Genomic DNA, 18,081 nt, shown 5'->3' on the forward strand with positions numbered 1-18,081 from the left:
CTACAACTCCCAGCATGCCCGGACAGCCGTTGGCTGTCCGGGCATGCTGGCAGTTGTAGTTTTGCAACAGCTGGTGGCCGCCTGGTTGGGAAACGCTGATCTGCAACATCAACCATTCCCTGGGAGTTATAGTTTTGCACCAGCCAAAGAGCCGCATGTTAGTGACCAATGGTTGTTGATCTGTAATAAGCAGCAATCTGCAGAATCTGAAGCTTGGCTTGTGTTCACATCAGCAGTGTGATATATGTATGATCATCAGCAGCTATCAACAGACCCCATTGATTTTTTATTATTGGATCCAGTGTTTTTAGAGTAAAAAAAAAATAACACTACATACTGTGCTATTCTTCACATCAAGGATGACTGAACCTGTACTGGAGCCTCTGATGCAGATGTTTTAGATGAGAGTCTGACTGGTAGGGAAAATAAATGACCGCAGACCATCAACAGGCCATAGGCTTTACTGTCTCCATTGGTAGACTATTGGCAGCCTGTAATGTATCAATGGATTTCAGGGATTCAGGGAATTTGGTTTGCCTGTGATTACCAGCTGCAAATCAATACAACCAGTCAATAGGAATATATAGGACATGTCTGCGGCCATCTGCAGATCACTTCTGGTGTGACAATCTCTGACATGTTGTGCTCATTAGTTATAGTAAGTATTCTGGGCTAGTGGGCACCGGGGGCTGCCGCAGGACGTCCCAGTGGGCACCGGGGCCTGATTGGTTGCTATGGGCAGCTCAGCCACTTTTCCTCTGGACAGGTTTTGATAAATCTTCTGTATAGTATTTGGGTCTTAAAGGGGTACTCCGGTGAAAACCTTTTTTCTTTTAAATCAACTGGTGGCAGAAAGTTAAACATATTTGTAAATTGCTTCTATTAAAAAATCTTAATCCTTCCAGTGCTTATTAGCTGCTGAACGCTACAGAGGAAATTCCTTTCTTTTTGAAACACTGATGACATCACGACCACAGTGCTCTCTGCTGACATCTCTGTCCATTTTAGCAGCCATGCATAGCAGATGTATGCTAAGGGCAGCATGGTGGCTCAGTGGTTAGCACTGCTGCCTTGCAGTGCTGGGGACTTGGGTTCAAATCCCACTAAGGACAACAATAAATAAAGCGTTATTATTATAATAACGTCAGCAGAGAGAACTGTGCTCGTGATGTCATCAGAGAGGATTCCAAAAAGAAAAGAATTTCCTCTGTAGTATTCAGCAGCTAATAAGTACAGGAAGGATTAAGATTTTTTAATAGAAGTAATTTACAAATCTGTTTAACTTTCTGCCACCAGTTGATTTAAAAGAAAAAGGTTTTCACTGGAGTACCCCTTTAAGTTGTGCAAAAAACAAAAAGGCTGGACATAGAGAACCCAGGGAATCCCTATCAGGCATGGAAGCTTATTACCCAATATTGCATCAGGCCGTCTCTGACCACTATTGCTAATTTTATCTCTCTTGTCCAGTAGATTGTGAGATTGGAAAGGGGTATTTATTTATAAAGCTATGCGTGAGTAAAATTTTTTGCTCGTACGAAGTGCGTCTGGATGGGTACAGTCCTAAGGGATCCTTCTTACTCCTAATTTTGCCTATTTCTACTTAATACGTCCCAGCTACAGTAGAAAATCATAATAAACGTCTCAGCTGCTGCAGTAAATCATAATGCATGTTTGAGCTGCTGCAGAACATCACAATACTCATAGCTGCTGTGGAACATCCTGATGCACAACATAGCTGCTGCAGAACATCATAATGCATGTCTCTGTTGATGTAGAACATCATAATACACTTCTCAGCAGCTACATAATTTAATGTAATACAGACCTCAGCTGCTGCAGAACACCATAATGCACACCTTGGCTGCTGCAGAACTTTATAATGCACACCTTGGCTGCTGCAGAACTTTATAATGCACACCTTTGCTGCTGCAGAACAGCATAATGCACACCTTTGCTGCTGCAGAACAGCATAATGCACACCTTTGCTGCTGCAGAACATCATAATGCACACCTTTGCTGCTGCAGAACATCATAATGCACACCTTTGCTGCTGCAGAACATCATAATGCACACCTCTGCTGCTGCAGAACTTTATAATGCACACCTCTGCTGCTGCAGAACTTTATAATGCACACCTCTGCTGCTGCAGAACTTTATAATGCACACCTTTGCTTCTGCAGAACTTTATAATGCACAACTAAGCTGCTGCAGAACTTTATAATGCACACTTTTGCTGCTGCAGAACTTTATAATGCACACCTTTGCTGCTGCAGAACAGCATAATGCACACCTTTGCTGCTGCAGAACATCATAATGCACACCTCTGCTGCTGCAGAACATCATAATGCACACCTCTGCTGCTGCAGAACATCATAATGCACACCTCTGCTGCTGCAGAACTTTATAATGCACACCTCTGCTGCTGCAGAACTTTATAATGCACACCTCTGCTGCTGCAGAACTTTATAATGCACACCTCTGCTGCTGCAGAACTTTATAATGCACACCTTTGCTGCTGCAGAACAGCATAATGCACACCTTTGCTGCTGCAGAACATCATAATGCACACCTCTGCTGCTGCAGAACATCATAATGCACACCTCTGCTGCTGCAGAACATCATAATGCACACCTCTGCTGCTGCAGAACTTTATAATGCACACCTCTGCTGCTGCAGAACTTTATAATGCACACCTCTGCTGCTGCAGAACTTTATAATGCACACCTCTGCTGCTGCAGAACTTTATAATGCACACCTTTGCTGCTGCAGAACATCATAATGCACAACCTAATCGACTGTGGAACATAATGCTCACTTTAGCTGCTACAAACCTTTGTGAAAGGGAAGCAGTGGACCGTTCCCCTTTTTAAAATAAGAGGTTCTTCAGCAGCTGAGGTGTTTCTTATTAAGAATACATGTACTATAAGTTATAAAGAATCAGTATCCTTGGATTTCCATGACCTGCCTGATCCCTTTACGATCAGCTATAGATGTGATTCGGGCAGCATTAAAGCCGCCAGTCCAGGAATTATTTGAAATGATTTTTCCAGGATATCCCAAAACCACCGGCGCCTTCCTCACTCTTTACTGTATTCGCAGAAGTGCTTGTTTGGGGTTTTCCACTCCTCAGCAGACTTCATTAAATGCCAAAAAGTTATTTCAGGCCGTCATGTGACTTGGAAAAACTTAGTATTTTTGTAGGAATTGTAGACGTTATGATATTAGAGCATTTGATATCTTTATTAAGGGTTTAACAGAACAGTCAACAGATTGGGTAATTTTAAGGCAGCGTTTTTTCCAACCAGGGTGCCTCCAGCTGTTGCAAAACTACAACTCCCAGCATGCCCGGACAGCCGAAGGCTGTCCGGGCATGCTGGGAGTTGTAGTTTTGCAACAGCTGGAGGCACCCTGGCTGTTTTGACAGCATTCAGTACGCAGCTGAATTGAGCTCTTGGCAATCTTCAGCAGACCCATTGAGAATAAAATAAACTCTAGATCGTGCGTGCACACTGGCGCTCCATTAAAGGGGTACTCTCGTGGAAAACATATATAAATTTTTTTATTTATTTATTTTTTTTTTAACTAACTGGTGCCAGAAAGTTAAACAGATTTGTAAATTACTTCTATTTAAAAAAAAAAAAAAAAAAAAATTTAAAAAAAATCTTAATCCTTCCAGTACTTTTTAGGGGCTGTATACTACAGAGGAAATTACTTTTTCTTTTTGGCTTTCTCTTCTGTCACGAGCACAGTGCTCTCTGCTGTCCATTTTAGGAACTGTCCAGAGCAGCATAGGTTTGCTATGGGGATTTTCTCCTGCTCTGGATAGTTCCTGATACGGGCATCAGGTGTCAGCAGAGAGCACTGTAATAAACAAGGCAAAAAAGAAATTCAAAAAGAAAAGAATTTCCTCTGGAGCATACAGCTGCTAAAAAGTACTGGAAGGATAAAGATTTTTTAATAGAAGTAATTTACAAATCTGTTTAACTTTCTGGCACAAGTTGATTTAAAAAAAAAACTAATAAAAAAAATAAATCTCCACCGGAGTACCCCTTTTTAAGGGTACGTTCACACTGCAGGATTCTGTGCAGATTTGATGCGCAGGATTTGTAACTGCCGATTTAGAATCTGTGCTCGGTCATTTAGTTTACATTGGAATCTGCAGCATCAAATCCTGTGCATCAAGTCTGTGTACGTGTGAACATAACCTAAGGGTACGTTCACACGCGCTGATTTTTTTTAGTGGGTTTTCCGCTGCGTATTTGAAAGTGGACGGGCTCTTCTCGGCTGTTCCACGGCGGAATGTACACTGCGGAAAATCCGCAGCAAGCGCCATTCCGCCGCGGAAAATCTGCTGCGGACAGCCGAGAAGAGCCCGTCCACTTTCAAATACGCAGCGGAAAACCTGCTAAAAAATCTGCGCGTGTGAATGTACTCTAAAGGGGTATTCAGCCCCTAAAAAGGAATTCCCTATCCACCGGATAGGGACTAAGTGTCTTATCCTCTCTCTAGGACCCCCTGCGATCTCCAGAATGGGACCCAGAGTTTCCCCGCAGCATGAAGAGGTGGGTCGGCACGTGCTCTATGCATTGGATAAGAGCTGTGTTTACAGCAGGGTTATGCAACATGGGTGTCCCCTGCTGCCTTATCTACAGTTCTTACTTATCTAGTGACACCCTTGCATGGTCGACCACTGCTCTATTTAAGGTCTATGGCTGTGTTTCCCAACCAGCTGTTGCAAAACTACAATTTCCAGCATGCTGGGAGTTATAGTTTTTCAACAGCTGGAGGCCCCCTGCTTGGGAAACACTGGTCTAGGAGACTTCCAGACATTGCAGAGTTCAGTGGTCATCAGTGTTCTGAAGTCCCATTGACCAGGTTGCCTCCAGCTGTTGCAAAACTACAACTCCCAGCATGCCCGGACAGCCGGAGGGCCCTCTGGTTGCAATGTTTGGAAGTCCCTCAGACCAGTAATTCCCAACTAGAGGGCCCTCCGGCTGTCCGGGCATGCTGGGAGTTGTAGTTTTGCAACAGCTGGAGGCACCCTGGTCTATGGGACTTCAAGAACAATGATGAAAACTGAACTCTGCAATGTCTGGAAGTCTCTTAGACCAGTGTTTCCCAAGCAGGGGGCCTCTCGCTGTTGAAAAACTATAACTCCCAGCATGCCCGGACAGCTGGAGGCCCCCTGGTTGGGAAACACTGGTCTAAGGGACTTCCAAACATTGCAGAGTTCAGCGGTCACCAGTGTTCTGAAGTCAATTAGACCAGTGTTTCCCAACCAGGGGGCCTCCGGCTGTCCGGGCATGCTGAGAGTTGTATTTTTGCAACAGCTGGAGGCCCCCTGGTTGGGAAACACTTGTCTAATTGACTTCAGAACACTGGTGACCCCTGAATTCTGCAATGTTTGGAAGTCGCTTAGAGGCACCCTGGTTGGGAAACACTGCCAGAGACCGTGAATGGAGCGTTGGTCGACCATGCCAGGGTGTCACTAGGCAGGTGAGAACTGTAGATAGGGCAGCGGGGGACACCCATGAAGCATAACACTGCAGTAAACACAGCTCTTCGCCTATCCGAGCATGCTGGGTAGTATTGTAGTTTTGCAACAGCTGGAGGCCCCCTGGTTGGGAAACACTGGTCTAAGGGACTTCAAGACATTGCAGAGTTCAGTGGTTGCCTTTGTTCTTAAAGGGGTACTCCATAGAATATTTTTTTTTTTTCTTTTTAAATCAACTGGTGCCAGAAAATTATACAGATTTGTAAATCACTTCTATTAAAAAAATCTTAATCCTTCCAGTACTTATTAGCTGCTGAATACTACAGCGGAAATTCTTTTCTTTTTGAAACACAGAGCTCTCTGCTGACATCATGACCACAGTGCGCTCTGCTGACATCTCTGTCCATTTTAGGAACTGTCCAGGGCAGCATATGTTTGCTATGGGGATTTTCTCCTACTCTGGACAGTTCCTAAAATGGACTGAGATGTCAGCAGAGAGCTCTGTGTTTCAAAAAGAAAATAATTTCCGCTGTAGTATTCAGCAGCTAATAAGTACTGGAAGGATTAAGATTTTTTAATAGAAGTAATTTACAAATTTGTTTAACTTTCTGGCACCAGTTGATTAAAAAAAAGTTTTTCACTGGAGTACCCCTTTAACCCCTTAGAGTAGTCTGTATAAAATTTTGGGCGTCTTTATGCCGCACTTACAAGTCATCTAGCACTGGATACTGCTCTGGAGCTCGGCCATCACCTGTAGTAGTTCAGGTATCCATGGAGCCCCGGGCCCCGTCTCTGTTACATTTACACCGCGGGTCCATGGGGAATCGGCTCTATATCCCTGATGCCCTGCACATTACTATAATGTTACCTCTGCGGATAAAAGAAATTCCAATAACAAATACAATAGAGCGACGCAACTTTTCCTATTTGGAAATATATTAATTCTATATATGATTATATACTCTAGAACAGTGTTTGCCAACCAGGGCGCCTCCAGCTGTTGCAAAACTACAACTCCCAGCATGCCTGGACAGCCGAAGGCTGTACGGGCATGCTGGGAGTTGTAGTGTTGCAACAGCTGGAGGCACCCTGGTTTGGAAACACTGTTATATACTGTACACTGTTAGGCCCCTTTCACACTACAGGTATCATCCTGTAAAAAAAAAAAAAAAAAACCTCCGTTATCCTGAAAACGTCCGTCAAAAAATCCCATTCATGTCAATGGGATTATTTTTGTAACATCCTTTTGCATCAGGCATATCCCTTTTTACTAATGTCCATTATTTTTGCCGGCACGAGAGACGGAGCATACACTAACTTTTGGTCCGGCAAAAAAATAAATAAAATTAAATAAAAAATGGTGAGAAACCGACCGTTAAATTTTTACATCTATTTACAGTCTATGGGAATCGGATGTTCAAAAAAACATCCGTTCTCATCAGTTATTGTCAGTTTTTTTTTTTAAAGGGGTACTACCGTGGAAATTTTTTATTTTTTTTTCTAATCAACTGGTGCCAGAAAGTTAAACAGATTTTGTAAATTACTTCTATTAAAAAATCTTAATCCTTCCAGTACTTATTAGCTGCTGTATACTACAGAGGAAATGTTTATCTTTCTGAATTTCTCTCTGCTGTTCATTTTAGGAACGGTCCAGAGCAGCATGGGGATTTTCTCCTGCTATGGAGAGTTCCTAAAATGGACAGCAGAGGTCAGCAGAGAGCACTGTGTGGTCGTGACATAAGAGAAATCCAAAAAAAGATACATTTCCTCTGTAGTATACAGACCCTAAAAAGTACTGGAAGGATTAAGATTTTTTTAATAGAAGTAATTTACAAATCTGTTTAACTTTCTGGCACCAGTTGATTTAAAAAAAAAAAAAAAAAAAGTTTGCCACGGTATTACCCCTTTAATATCAGTACAGCTTCCCCCCCCCCCCCCCCCCCCCAAAAAAAAGGGGTTAAAAACATGGAAACAAATCATAATAAAATAAAATTATGAAAATGAATAACAGAAAATATAATAATAAAAGAAAAAAAAAACATTCAAAATAACGGATGATGTGTTATTTTTTTTTTTCATCCGTTATTGTAAAATATTGGCAGTAAAAAAAGCAGCACGATACTTGTAGTGTGAAAGGGGCCTAATATACTGTAAATAAATAAATTAAATAAAGTAATTAACTCTATAGTACAAGGATGGGAAACTGTGTAATCTGCACAGACAGATTCCGGTAAGGCTGTGTTCACACGTCACCCGATGCGCATTTCTGCAAACTTCTTTCCTCTCATAGAGATCTATGGAGGAGGGAGACAGTCTGGTAAGGCCGTGTTCACACGTCACTGAAAAACCTCATGCGCGTTTCTGCAAACGTCTTTCCTCTGGGGGAAGATTCATAAAAACCTGTGCTGAGGAAAAATTGCCCAGTTGCCCATAGCAACCAATCAGATCGCTTCTTTCATTTTGCAAAGGCCTTGTTTAAAAATGAAAGGGGTAATCTGGTTGCTATGGGCAACTGGGCACAGGTTTTGATTAGGGCTGCACGATATATCGCAAAAGCAATCGAATAGCGATTTTTTTTTTTTGCTTTTTGCGATATGGCCCCCTGGGAAAACATGCGATTATCTGCTCGGGCTGGCTCCTGTGGCGGGGGCCGGCCAGAGCAGGTAAAAACTAATTTAAATACTAAAAGTCAGTGTTTCCCAACCAGGGGGCCTCCAGTTGTTGCAAAACTACAACTCTTAGCATGCCCGAACTGGCAAAGGCTGTCCGGGCATGCTGGGAGTAGTAGTTTCACAACAGCTGGAGGCACCAACACTGAGCTAAGACGCAGGGAGAAAAATAAAAAAAACTCTTCTGCACACCTAGTGCCGGTCCCTGCAGATTCGTCTCCATGCGCTCTGGAGTTTCCTCTCTTCTTAGTACAGGCAGTAGGACCTTTCCCTTTGCAGCCAATCACTGGCTGCAGTGGTGTCACATGACAAGCCAGTGATTGGCTGATGGGGAAAGGTCTTGTACTGCAGTAATACACTAGGTTTCCCGGGTCCCGTGGAAAATTTGAAATCCGGCCGGGAAACCCAGTGTATTGCTGCAGTACAAGAATGTGACGGGGGAGGGGGGGGGGGTGTGACATCTCCCCGCATAGACTTTGCACAGTTATTTTGGTCTATCTGATCTGTGTTGTAGGTCAGCATCATCTTTCAAGCCTCCGTTTGCTGACAGGACAAATATTCTATTGATCGTGTACGCCCACCGGTCACATTGTCCTTACTTGCGCTTTATTTATGTTGTTTCCTGCAGGTTACATTCTGAGTGTGGTACTTCTGACTTTACCTCGACAACACCTTGCTAAGCTGTACCTCTATGTTGTCACTGCATTACTGCTCTATGCTGGACACCAGATATCCAGGTGAGGACCAACCAAACGCCCTGCACTTTATTATGTATGAAGAATACTCACCCGACACAGAACGGGAACACGTCATGAAACGCCATTCATTTTTTTTTTTTTTTTTTTTTTTTTCTTCTTTCTCCCGAACGCTAATAAAATATACACTGTCACTGACAAAAATGACACTTCAGTGTCAAGTACATTGTATGCGGACTACACTAGATCAGGCCAGGAGAGTGTGCGGACTACACTAGATCAGGCCAGGAGAGTGTGCGGACTACACTAGATCAGGCCAGGAGAGTGTGCGGACTACACTATAGCAGGCCAGGAGAGTGTGCGGACTACACTAGATCAGGCCAAGAGAGTGTGCGGACTACACTAGATCAGGCCAGGAGAGTGTGCGGACTACACTAGATCAGGCCAGGAGAGTGTGCGGACTACACTAGATCAGGCCAGGAGAGTGTGCGGACTACACTATAGCAGGCCAGGAGAGTGTGCGGACTACACTAGATCAGGCCAAGAGAGTGTGCGGACTACACTAGATCAGGCCAGGAGAGTGTGCGGACTACACTAGATCAGGCCAGGAGAGTGTGCGGACTACACTAGATCAGGCCAGGAGAGTGTGCGGACTACACTATAGCAGGCCAGGAGAGTGTGCGGACTACACTATACAAGGCCAGGAGTGTGTGCGGACTACACTATAGCGGGCCAGGAGTGTGTGCGGACTACACTAGATCAGGCCAGGAGAGTGTGCGGACTACACTAGATCAGGCCAGGAGAGTGTGCGGACTACACTAGATCAGGCCAGGAGTGTGTGCGGACTACACTATAGCAGGCCAGGAGTGTGTGCGGACTACACTATAGCGGGCCAGGAGTGTGTGCGGACTACACTATAGCAGGCCAGGAGTGTGTGCGGACTACACTATAGCAGGCCAGGAGTGTGTGCGGACTACACTATAGCGGGCCAGGAGTGTGTGCGGACTACACTATAGCGGGCCAGGAGTGTGTGCGGACTACAATATAGCAGGCCAGGAGTGTGTGCGGACTACACTATAGCGGGCCAGGAGTGTGTGCGGACTACACTATAGCGGGCCAGGAGAGTGTGCGGACTACACTATAGCGGGCCAGGAGAGTGTGCTGACTACACTATACCAGGCCGGGAGAATACGCGGACTACACTATACCAGGCCGGGAGAATACGCGGACTACACTATACCAGGCCGGGAGAATACGCGGACTACACTATAGCAGGCCGGGAGAGTACAGGGACTACACTATAGCAGGCCAGGAGAGTGTGCGGACTACACTAGATCAGGCCAGGAGTGTGTGCGGACTACACTATAGCAGGCCAGGAGTGTGTGCGGACTACACTATAGCAGGCCAGGAGTGTGTGCGGACTACACTATAGCAGGCCAGGAGTGTGTGCGGACTACACTATAGCAGGCCAGGAGTGTGTGCGGACTACACTATAGCAGGCCAGGAGTGTGTGCGGACTACACTATAGCAGGCCAGGAGTGTGTGCGGACTACACTATAGCAGGCCGGGAGTGTGTGCGGACTACACTATAGCAGGCCAGGAGTGTGTGCGGACTACACTATAGCAGGCCGGGAGAGTACAGGGACTACACTATAGCAGGCCAGGAGTGTGTGCGGACTACACTATAGCAGGCCAGGAGAGTGTGCGGACTACACTATACCAGGCCGGGAGAGTACAGGGACTACACTATACCAGGCCGGGAGAGTACAGGGACTACACTATAGCAGGCCAGGAGAGTGTGCGGACTACACTATACCAGGCCGGGAGAATACAGGGACTATTCTATACCAGGCCAGGAGAGTGTGCGGACTACACTATAGCAGGCCAGGAGTGTGTGCGGACTACACTATAGCAGGCCAGGAGAGTGTGCGGACTACACTATAGCAGGCCAGGAGTGTGTGCAGACTACACTATAGCAGGCCAGGCGAGTATGCGGACTACACTATAGCAGGCCAGGAGTGTGTGCGGACTACACTATAGCAGGCCAGGAGTGTGTGCGGACTACACTATAGCAGGCCAGGAGTGTGTGCGGACTACACTATAGCAGGCCAGGAGTGTGTGCGGACTACACTATAGCAGGCCAGGAGTGTGTGCGGACTACACTATAGCAGGCCAGGAGTGTGTGCGGACTACACTATAGCAGGCCAGGAGTGTGTGCGGACTACACTATAGCAGGCCAGGAGTGTGTGCGGACTACACTATAGCAGGCCGGGAGAGTACAGGGACTACACTATAGCAGGCCAGGAGTGTGTGCGGACTACACTATAGCAGGCCAGGAGAGTGTGCGGACTACACTATACCAGGCCGGGAGAGTACAGGGACTACACTATACCAGGCCGGGAGAGTACAGGGACTACACTATAGCAGGCCAGGAGAGTGTGCGGACTACACTATACCAGGCCGGGAGAATACAGGGACTATTCTATACCAGGCCAGGAGAGTGTGCGGACTACACTATAGCAGGCCAGGAGTGTGTGCGGACTACACTATAGCAGGCCAGGAGTGTGTGCGGACTACACTATAGCAGGCCAGGAGTGTGTGCGGACTACACTATAGCAGGCCAGGAGTGTGTGCGGACTACACTATAGCAGGCCAGGCGAGTATGCGGACTACACTATAGCAGGCCAGGAGTGTGTGCGGACTACACTATAGCAGGCCAGGAGTGTGTGCGGACTACACTATAGCAGGCCAGGAGTGTGTGCGGACTACACTATAGCAGGCCAGGAGTGTGTGCGGACTACACTATAGCAGGCCAGGAGTGTGTGCGGACTACACTATAGCAGGCCAGGAGTGTGTGCGGACTACACTATAGCAGGCCAGGAGTGTGTGCGGACTACACTATAGCAGGCCAGGAGTGTGTGCGGACTACACTATAGCAGGCCAGGAGTGTGTGCGGACTACACTGTAGCAGGCCAGGCACATGAAATCCAGAGGAGGAATTAAGCTAATTTCTCCCCATTTAATATTCAATCCCCTTAATTTTCTGTTCTGTCAATGAACAGGAAATTAGGCGAGTTGGCTTTATGAAATAGAGGGATTGGACATTAAAATAGGGAGGATTTCACCATTTGTTTATTATATCGCAATCGCATATCGAAATCGCAATATTTACCTCCATAATCGCAATTGCACAATTTTCCCATATCGTGCATCCCTAATACACACATAACTGGAGCAGTTGCCTTACATCGTCTGACGCCTGTGCAAAGGTTCATCCACCACTGACTGACAGCTGTCACGCCCCCTCACATAGGCTTGCCTTCAGGGGGCGGAGCGTGATGTCACACGGGGGGGCGGGGCCGTGACGTCACAATGCTCCGGCCCCCGTGATCACCAGTAATCAGACCCGGAGCGAACGTGCTCCGGGGACTGATTCTAATTGGGTGCTGCATGCAAGATCACTGGGGGTCCTCAGCGGCAGGACCCCCGCGATCAGGCATCTTATCCCCTATCCTTGGATAGGCGATAAGATGTCTTAGCGCCGGAGTACCCCTTTAAATGTTCCCCCACTGTCTTCTGTCTGTAATAAAGACCAAGCAGCACGGAGCCTGTTCTTCAAGACTAAATGGCTGTTTTTTTTTGTTTTTGTTTTTCTGTATTTGTGTTTCAGGGACTATGTCCGCAGTGAGCTGGAGTCTGGCTATGAGGGACCTATGCATCTAGAGCCCCTGTCTATGAACAGGTTCATCACAGCGCTAGTAGGTGAGTGACGTTGAGCACATGTAATGCAGCATGTGATGTGTAAGAAGTGTCTTTAATCTGCAGCTTGTCATCCAACCAGCACAGACTCCACATCCTAGAAAGTTATAAAAGTAAACAAAATGTATAGCAGCACTAGCTGATCTTTTGAGCTGAGCAGGTACAATAGTTGCAGATCTGTACTACGGTCACAGTCATGTGACCTAAATATATGGCTGCACTGTCTAATGGCAGGACTGTGTTGAATCAATAATCAAAGTATTGATGGATTTTGAAAGACTCTTCTCTATTGAACATTCATTCCTCATCAGGATTTCCTTTATGTTAATGGGTTTGTCTGAGGAGGAGAAAAGGTCTTACCTGTCCTGCTCCCCCTGTGCTTACTTAGAAGTATACCTTCCAGTCATGATGGCGTGTGGGTAAAATCATAACAACTAAAAAACAGTATGGACAGCTCAACAACAAAAACTCTACGAGGTTAACTGGGCACACCTGTACCCGCAGGTGTGAGAAAAAGTTAGGAACAATATGGAAGAGAATCCCAGTTCTCAAATGCCTCAACCAAAATGGATGTGCAATGGATAATTGGTTAAAAAATAGTTTTATGGTAATATAAAATAATGTCCTATGTACATATGATCAGTCACAGGGCCCATGTGATACAGATATCCAATTCAGACATATAGGCCGATATTTATCATTATCTTTAGACTGTTTTTTTTGTGTCTAGAAAAGGCGCAAAAAAGGCGTAAGCAGGGTTTAATTGCACCTTTTTTTTTGCGCCTTTTGGATTACACATTTCTGTTGATTTTGAGTTGCAATCAACTGATTTATGTAATACACATGATATGGAAGGGTTTTATGAACTGCACCTTTTTGTGAAAAGGCGCAAAAAAGTGCAAAGCCACTGAAAAGTCTCTAAACTAGACTTAGCTTTTTGGTGTATGTGAAGAGAAAAATTTCAGAAAATGTGACCTGCACAAAATTTATGAAATTTATTAAATGCTCTGTTACCAGCACACACAAAAAATGTAGAAAAATGCTTCACTTACACCTACAATGGTAAATGCTTCACTTACACCTACAATGATAAATGCTTCACTTACACCTACAATGGTAAATGCTTCACTTACACCTACAATGATACATGCTTCACTTACACCTACAATGATACATGCTTCACTTACACCTACAATGATAAATGCTTCACTTACACCTACAATGATACATGCTTCACTTACACCTACAATGATACATGCTTCACTTACACCTACAATGATACATGCTTCACTTACACCTACAATGATACATGCTTCACTTACACCTACAATGATACATCCTTCACTTACACCTACAATGATACATCCTTCACTTACACCTACAATGATACATGCTTCACTTACACCTACAATGATACATCCTTCACTTACACCTACAATGATACATGCTTCACTTACACCTACAATGATACATGCTTCACTTACACCTACAATGATACATGCTTCACTTACACCTACAATGAGAAATGCTTCACTTACACCTACAATGAGAAATGCTTCACTTACACCTACAATGAGAAATGCTTCACTTACACCTACAATGAGGAATGCTTCACTTACACCTACAATGAGGAATGCTTCACTTACACCTACAATGATAAATGCTCCACTTACACCTACAATGATAAATGCCCCCCATAATTTTTAAAACAATAAATAAAAAAAGGGGGAGGGGACCTGGATACAACCTGTAAAGGGGAAAAAAATGTCCCAGTGAACTAGCAATCTTATAGTCCTGTAATAAAAAGTAAGTCCATTGATGGTATAATAGTCTTAGATGTCAGAAGTATAGACGTGCTAAATAATCCAAATGCAACTGAGTGGCCAGTTCATAATAGGATGCGACCTACAGCAATGTAATTCAGAGCAGGATAACCAAATATAATACATAAAGTTATATACTATTTACCGCTCACCGCTTCAGGTGCAGATGTAAATCAGTGACTCACTGTATCCCTCATCACATGTATGCCGATCGTCAGCTCCGCTGATGGTTCCTGGCACTGTGCAAGCAGCCTCCGTGCGGACAGCATCCGGTCACACCGATCGGTCCGCAGCCCAAAGCGTGGACGGCGAGTCTCGGCAGAGTCGCCGTCTGGCGTCGCCAGTCAGCTGATCGATCCCCGGCTGGTGATTGTGAATCGCTGGAGGTACAAAGTGCTGATACTGATGTTAATAGAATCACTAGTGTCACAAAATACTTGTCGATATAGCACCCTGTGATTGGCACCCATTACTTCTCAGGGGATGGAAGCGAGTGCTGGAGATCACAACAGGTAAGACCGTTTCTGCTCCCCATGCAACCCTTATAATATTCAGGAGTGAATGTTCAATAGTAAGAAGTCTTCCGGAATCCATCATTACTATGAATTACTCTGCAGTCATAAGACAGGTAAGAACTGCTCCTTAGACTTTAAGTCTATAGTTAAGAGTAGTCTAGTGAAAAATAACTTGGGGGATAAGTTATATTTATATATTTCTCTATATTTCTCCTCTGCCATACATTTGAACGTCTAGCACAGTGGTCAACAACCTGCGGACCTCCAGATGTTGCAAAACTACAACTCCCAGCATGCCCGGACAGCCAACGGCTGTCCGGGCATGCTGGGAGTTGTAGTTTTGCAACAGCTGAAGGTCCGCAGGTTGGAGACCACTGGTCTAGCATATATACTGCACTCTCCTGCAGCTGCTGCCTCTATAAATAAGGGTGCGTTCACACCACGTTTGTGAGATCTGGTGCCCGTCTGGCCGCAAAAATGAGCCGACCGGAGTCAGTCTAACTCCGTTTGGCTCATTTAAATGAATGAGATTCGGCACTGGTCCGGCTGGGATACGGGAGCGCCTGGTTTTGAAATTTCCCAACCGTATCTCACAAACGTGTGGTGTGAATGCACCCGATCAGCTAAATAATCGGATGAGGATCTATTTTGGGGTGGGGGAATTATTAAAGGGGTACTCCACTGGAAAACATTTTATTTTTTAATCAACTGGTGCCGGAAAGTTAAACAGATTTGTAAATTACTTCTATTAAAAAAAATCTTAATCCTTCCAGTAGTTATGAGCTGCTGTATGATCCACAGGAAGTTCTTTTCTTTTTTGAATTTCCTTTCTGCCTGACCACAGTGCTCTCTTCTGACACCTCTGTCCATTTTAGGAACTGTCCAAAGTAAGATTTTTTTATGAGGAATTTGCTCCTAATATGGACAGTTAATAAAATGGACAGAGGTGTCAGCAGAGAGCACTGTTGTCAGACAGAAAGGAAATTAAAAAAGAACTTCCTGTAGGGAATACAGCAGCTGATAAGTACTGGAAGGATTAAGATTTTTTAATAGAAGTAATTTACAAATCTGTTTAACTTTTTGGCACTAGTTGATTAAAAAAAAAAAATTCCAGTGGAGTACCCCTTTAATCCCACACAGGGCTGTAGACTTGTAATTAGAGATGAGCGAACTTACAGTAAATTCGATTTGTCACGAACTTCTCAGCTCGGCAGTTGATGACTTTTCCTGCATAAATTAGTTCAGCTTTCCGGTGCTCCCGTGGGCTGGAAAAGGTGGATACAGTCCTAGGAGACTCTTTCCTAGGACTGTATCCACCTTTTCCAGCCCACCGGAGCATCGGAAAGCTGAACTAATTTATGCAGGAAAAGTCAGCAACCGCCGAGCTGAGAAGTTTGTGACGAATCGAATTTACTGTAAGTTCGCTCATCTCTACTTGTAATGTTCAATTATTGTGTAAATGGTCAACCTGATGGTCATGTTGACCTTTGTGTTGCAGGCCAGATGGTTGTGTGCACCCTGTGCTCCTGTGTGATGAAGACCAAGCAGATCTGGCTGTTCTCAGCTCACATGCTCCCCCTACTGGCTCGTCTCTGCCTCGTCCCCATCGAGACCATTGTCGTCATTAACAAGTTTGCTATGATTTTCACCGGACTTGAAGTGCTGTACTTTTTGGCATCCAACCTGCTGGTGCCCTTTAATCTCGCTAAGTCTGCATACAGGGAGCTCGTTCAGGTAAAATATCCACGTCCTGCTGTCAACCTTTAACTTAAAATTACAGCTGTCTAAGCGGGGGCAATGTTTTTAGTCTAAATGTAATCATTTACTTATAACTGGGATGGACAAATTTGCTCAGCGTAAGAGCCACTTGTGATACACTTCAGTTGTTTGAGAGCCACAAGATATTCACTTACATAAAAAGAAAAGAAATACCTGTAGATAGTAGAACTTATTTGTGTACTATGCAACTGCATATTAATAAATATAAATGTTGTTAATAATAATGTTTTAATAATTGCAATGGAAAACCAGTAAGCCCCCCATGCTTCAACCGTATAACAGTTGGGCCCCATACAGTATCCATATTGCAGTAGGCCCCCATCCCCATATATAGCAGTAGGCCCCCATCCCCATATATAGCAGTAGGCCCCCATTCCCCATGTATAGCAGTAGGCCCCCATTCCCCATATATAGCAGTAGGCCCCCATTCCCCATATATAGCAGTAGGCCCCCATTCCCCATATATAGCAGTAGGCCCCCATTCCCCATATATAGCAGTAGGCCCCCATCCCCATATATAGCAGTAGGCCCCCATCCCCATATATAGCAGCAGGCCCCCATCCCCATATATAGCAGCAGACCCCCATCCCCATAAATGGCAGCAGACCCCCATCCCCATATATGGCAGCAGGCCCCCATCCCCATATATGGCAGCAGGCCCCCATCCCCATATATGGCAGCAGGCCCCCATCCCCATATATAGCAGCAGACCCCCATCCCCATATATAGCAGTAGGCCCCCATCTGCTTTGCTTACCAGTGCACCACAGCTATGCGTTTCCCTTCTCTTTGGCAGGAAGGGACGGGTCGTATCAGATGCCCCTGCATGTGGCACATCTGCACCCAGCAGCAGCTATGTTTTTAAAGCAGCGTTGGTTCTTAAAGCAGTGACCTGCCTTGAACTTTAAGATGGATATGGGTCTGGAAGTGAGCTGCATGACACCTAGGAAAGAGTCACCGATTGGCCACCCCTGACTTCTAGGCTGTAACCTGCGTACACTAGTGCCCATTGAGGAAAGAGGTTGTCTCCGAAAGACATCATCTGTCAATCTGCTCCCTTAGGATGTATAGATTTCACATACGGAGACCCCTCTATAAGCTGAAGCAGCTCCTGTTCTATCAGACCTGGCTTGTCTCTGTCTTACGTCATGTAATTCTACATTTTTTTCCGCAGCAGCTGCTAAAGCAGAAGTGTCTGGCCAGATAGAGCTTTCCTGGCATTAACAGCAGATCCCATTGGATCCCAGGAAACAAGATTGTGGTTATAAACAGATTATTCTAGTCATTGGTGGGATGCTAAGTGTTCAGAGCCCCACCTGTCAGATATAGATGTCCAGTTTAAAGGGGT

The 18,081-nt window shown here is 45.1% G+C and overlaps 1 protein-coding gene across 1 annotated transcript in view; it reads left to right on the top strand.

Moving 5' to 3' along the window:
* Positions 1–18,081, top strand: part of RNF145 (ring finger protein 145) — a 70,030-nt gene that overhangs the window by 21,789 nt on the left and 30,160 nt on the right. The window contains exons 3-5 of the mRNA XM_056517344.1: positions 8,792–8,900; positions 12,529–12,620; positions 16,454–16,689. Of these exons, the coding sequence (XP_056373319.1) occupies positions 8,792–8,900; positions 12,529–12,620; positions 16,454–16,689 (437 nt within the window). The remainder of the gene's footprint in view (positions 1–8,791; positions 8,901–12,528; positions 12,621–16,453; positions 16,690–18,081) is intronic.

The sequence above is a fragment of the Hyla sarda genome, chromosome 4 (assembly GCF_029499605.1).
Source record: "Hyla sarda isolate aHylSar1 chromosome 4, aHylSar1.hap1, whole genome shotgun sequence".
Taxonomy (NCBI): Eukaryota; Metazoa; Chordata; class Amphibia; order Anura; family Hylidae; genus Hyla; species Hyla sarda.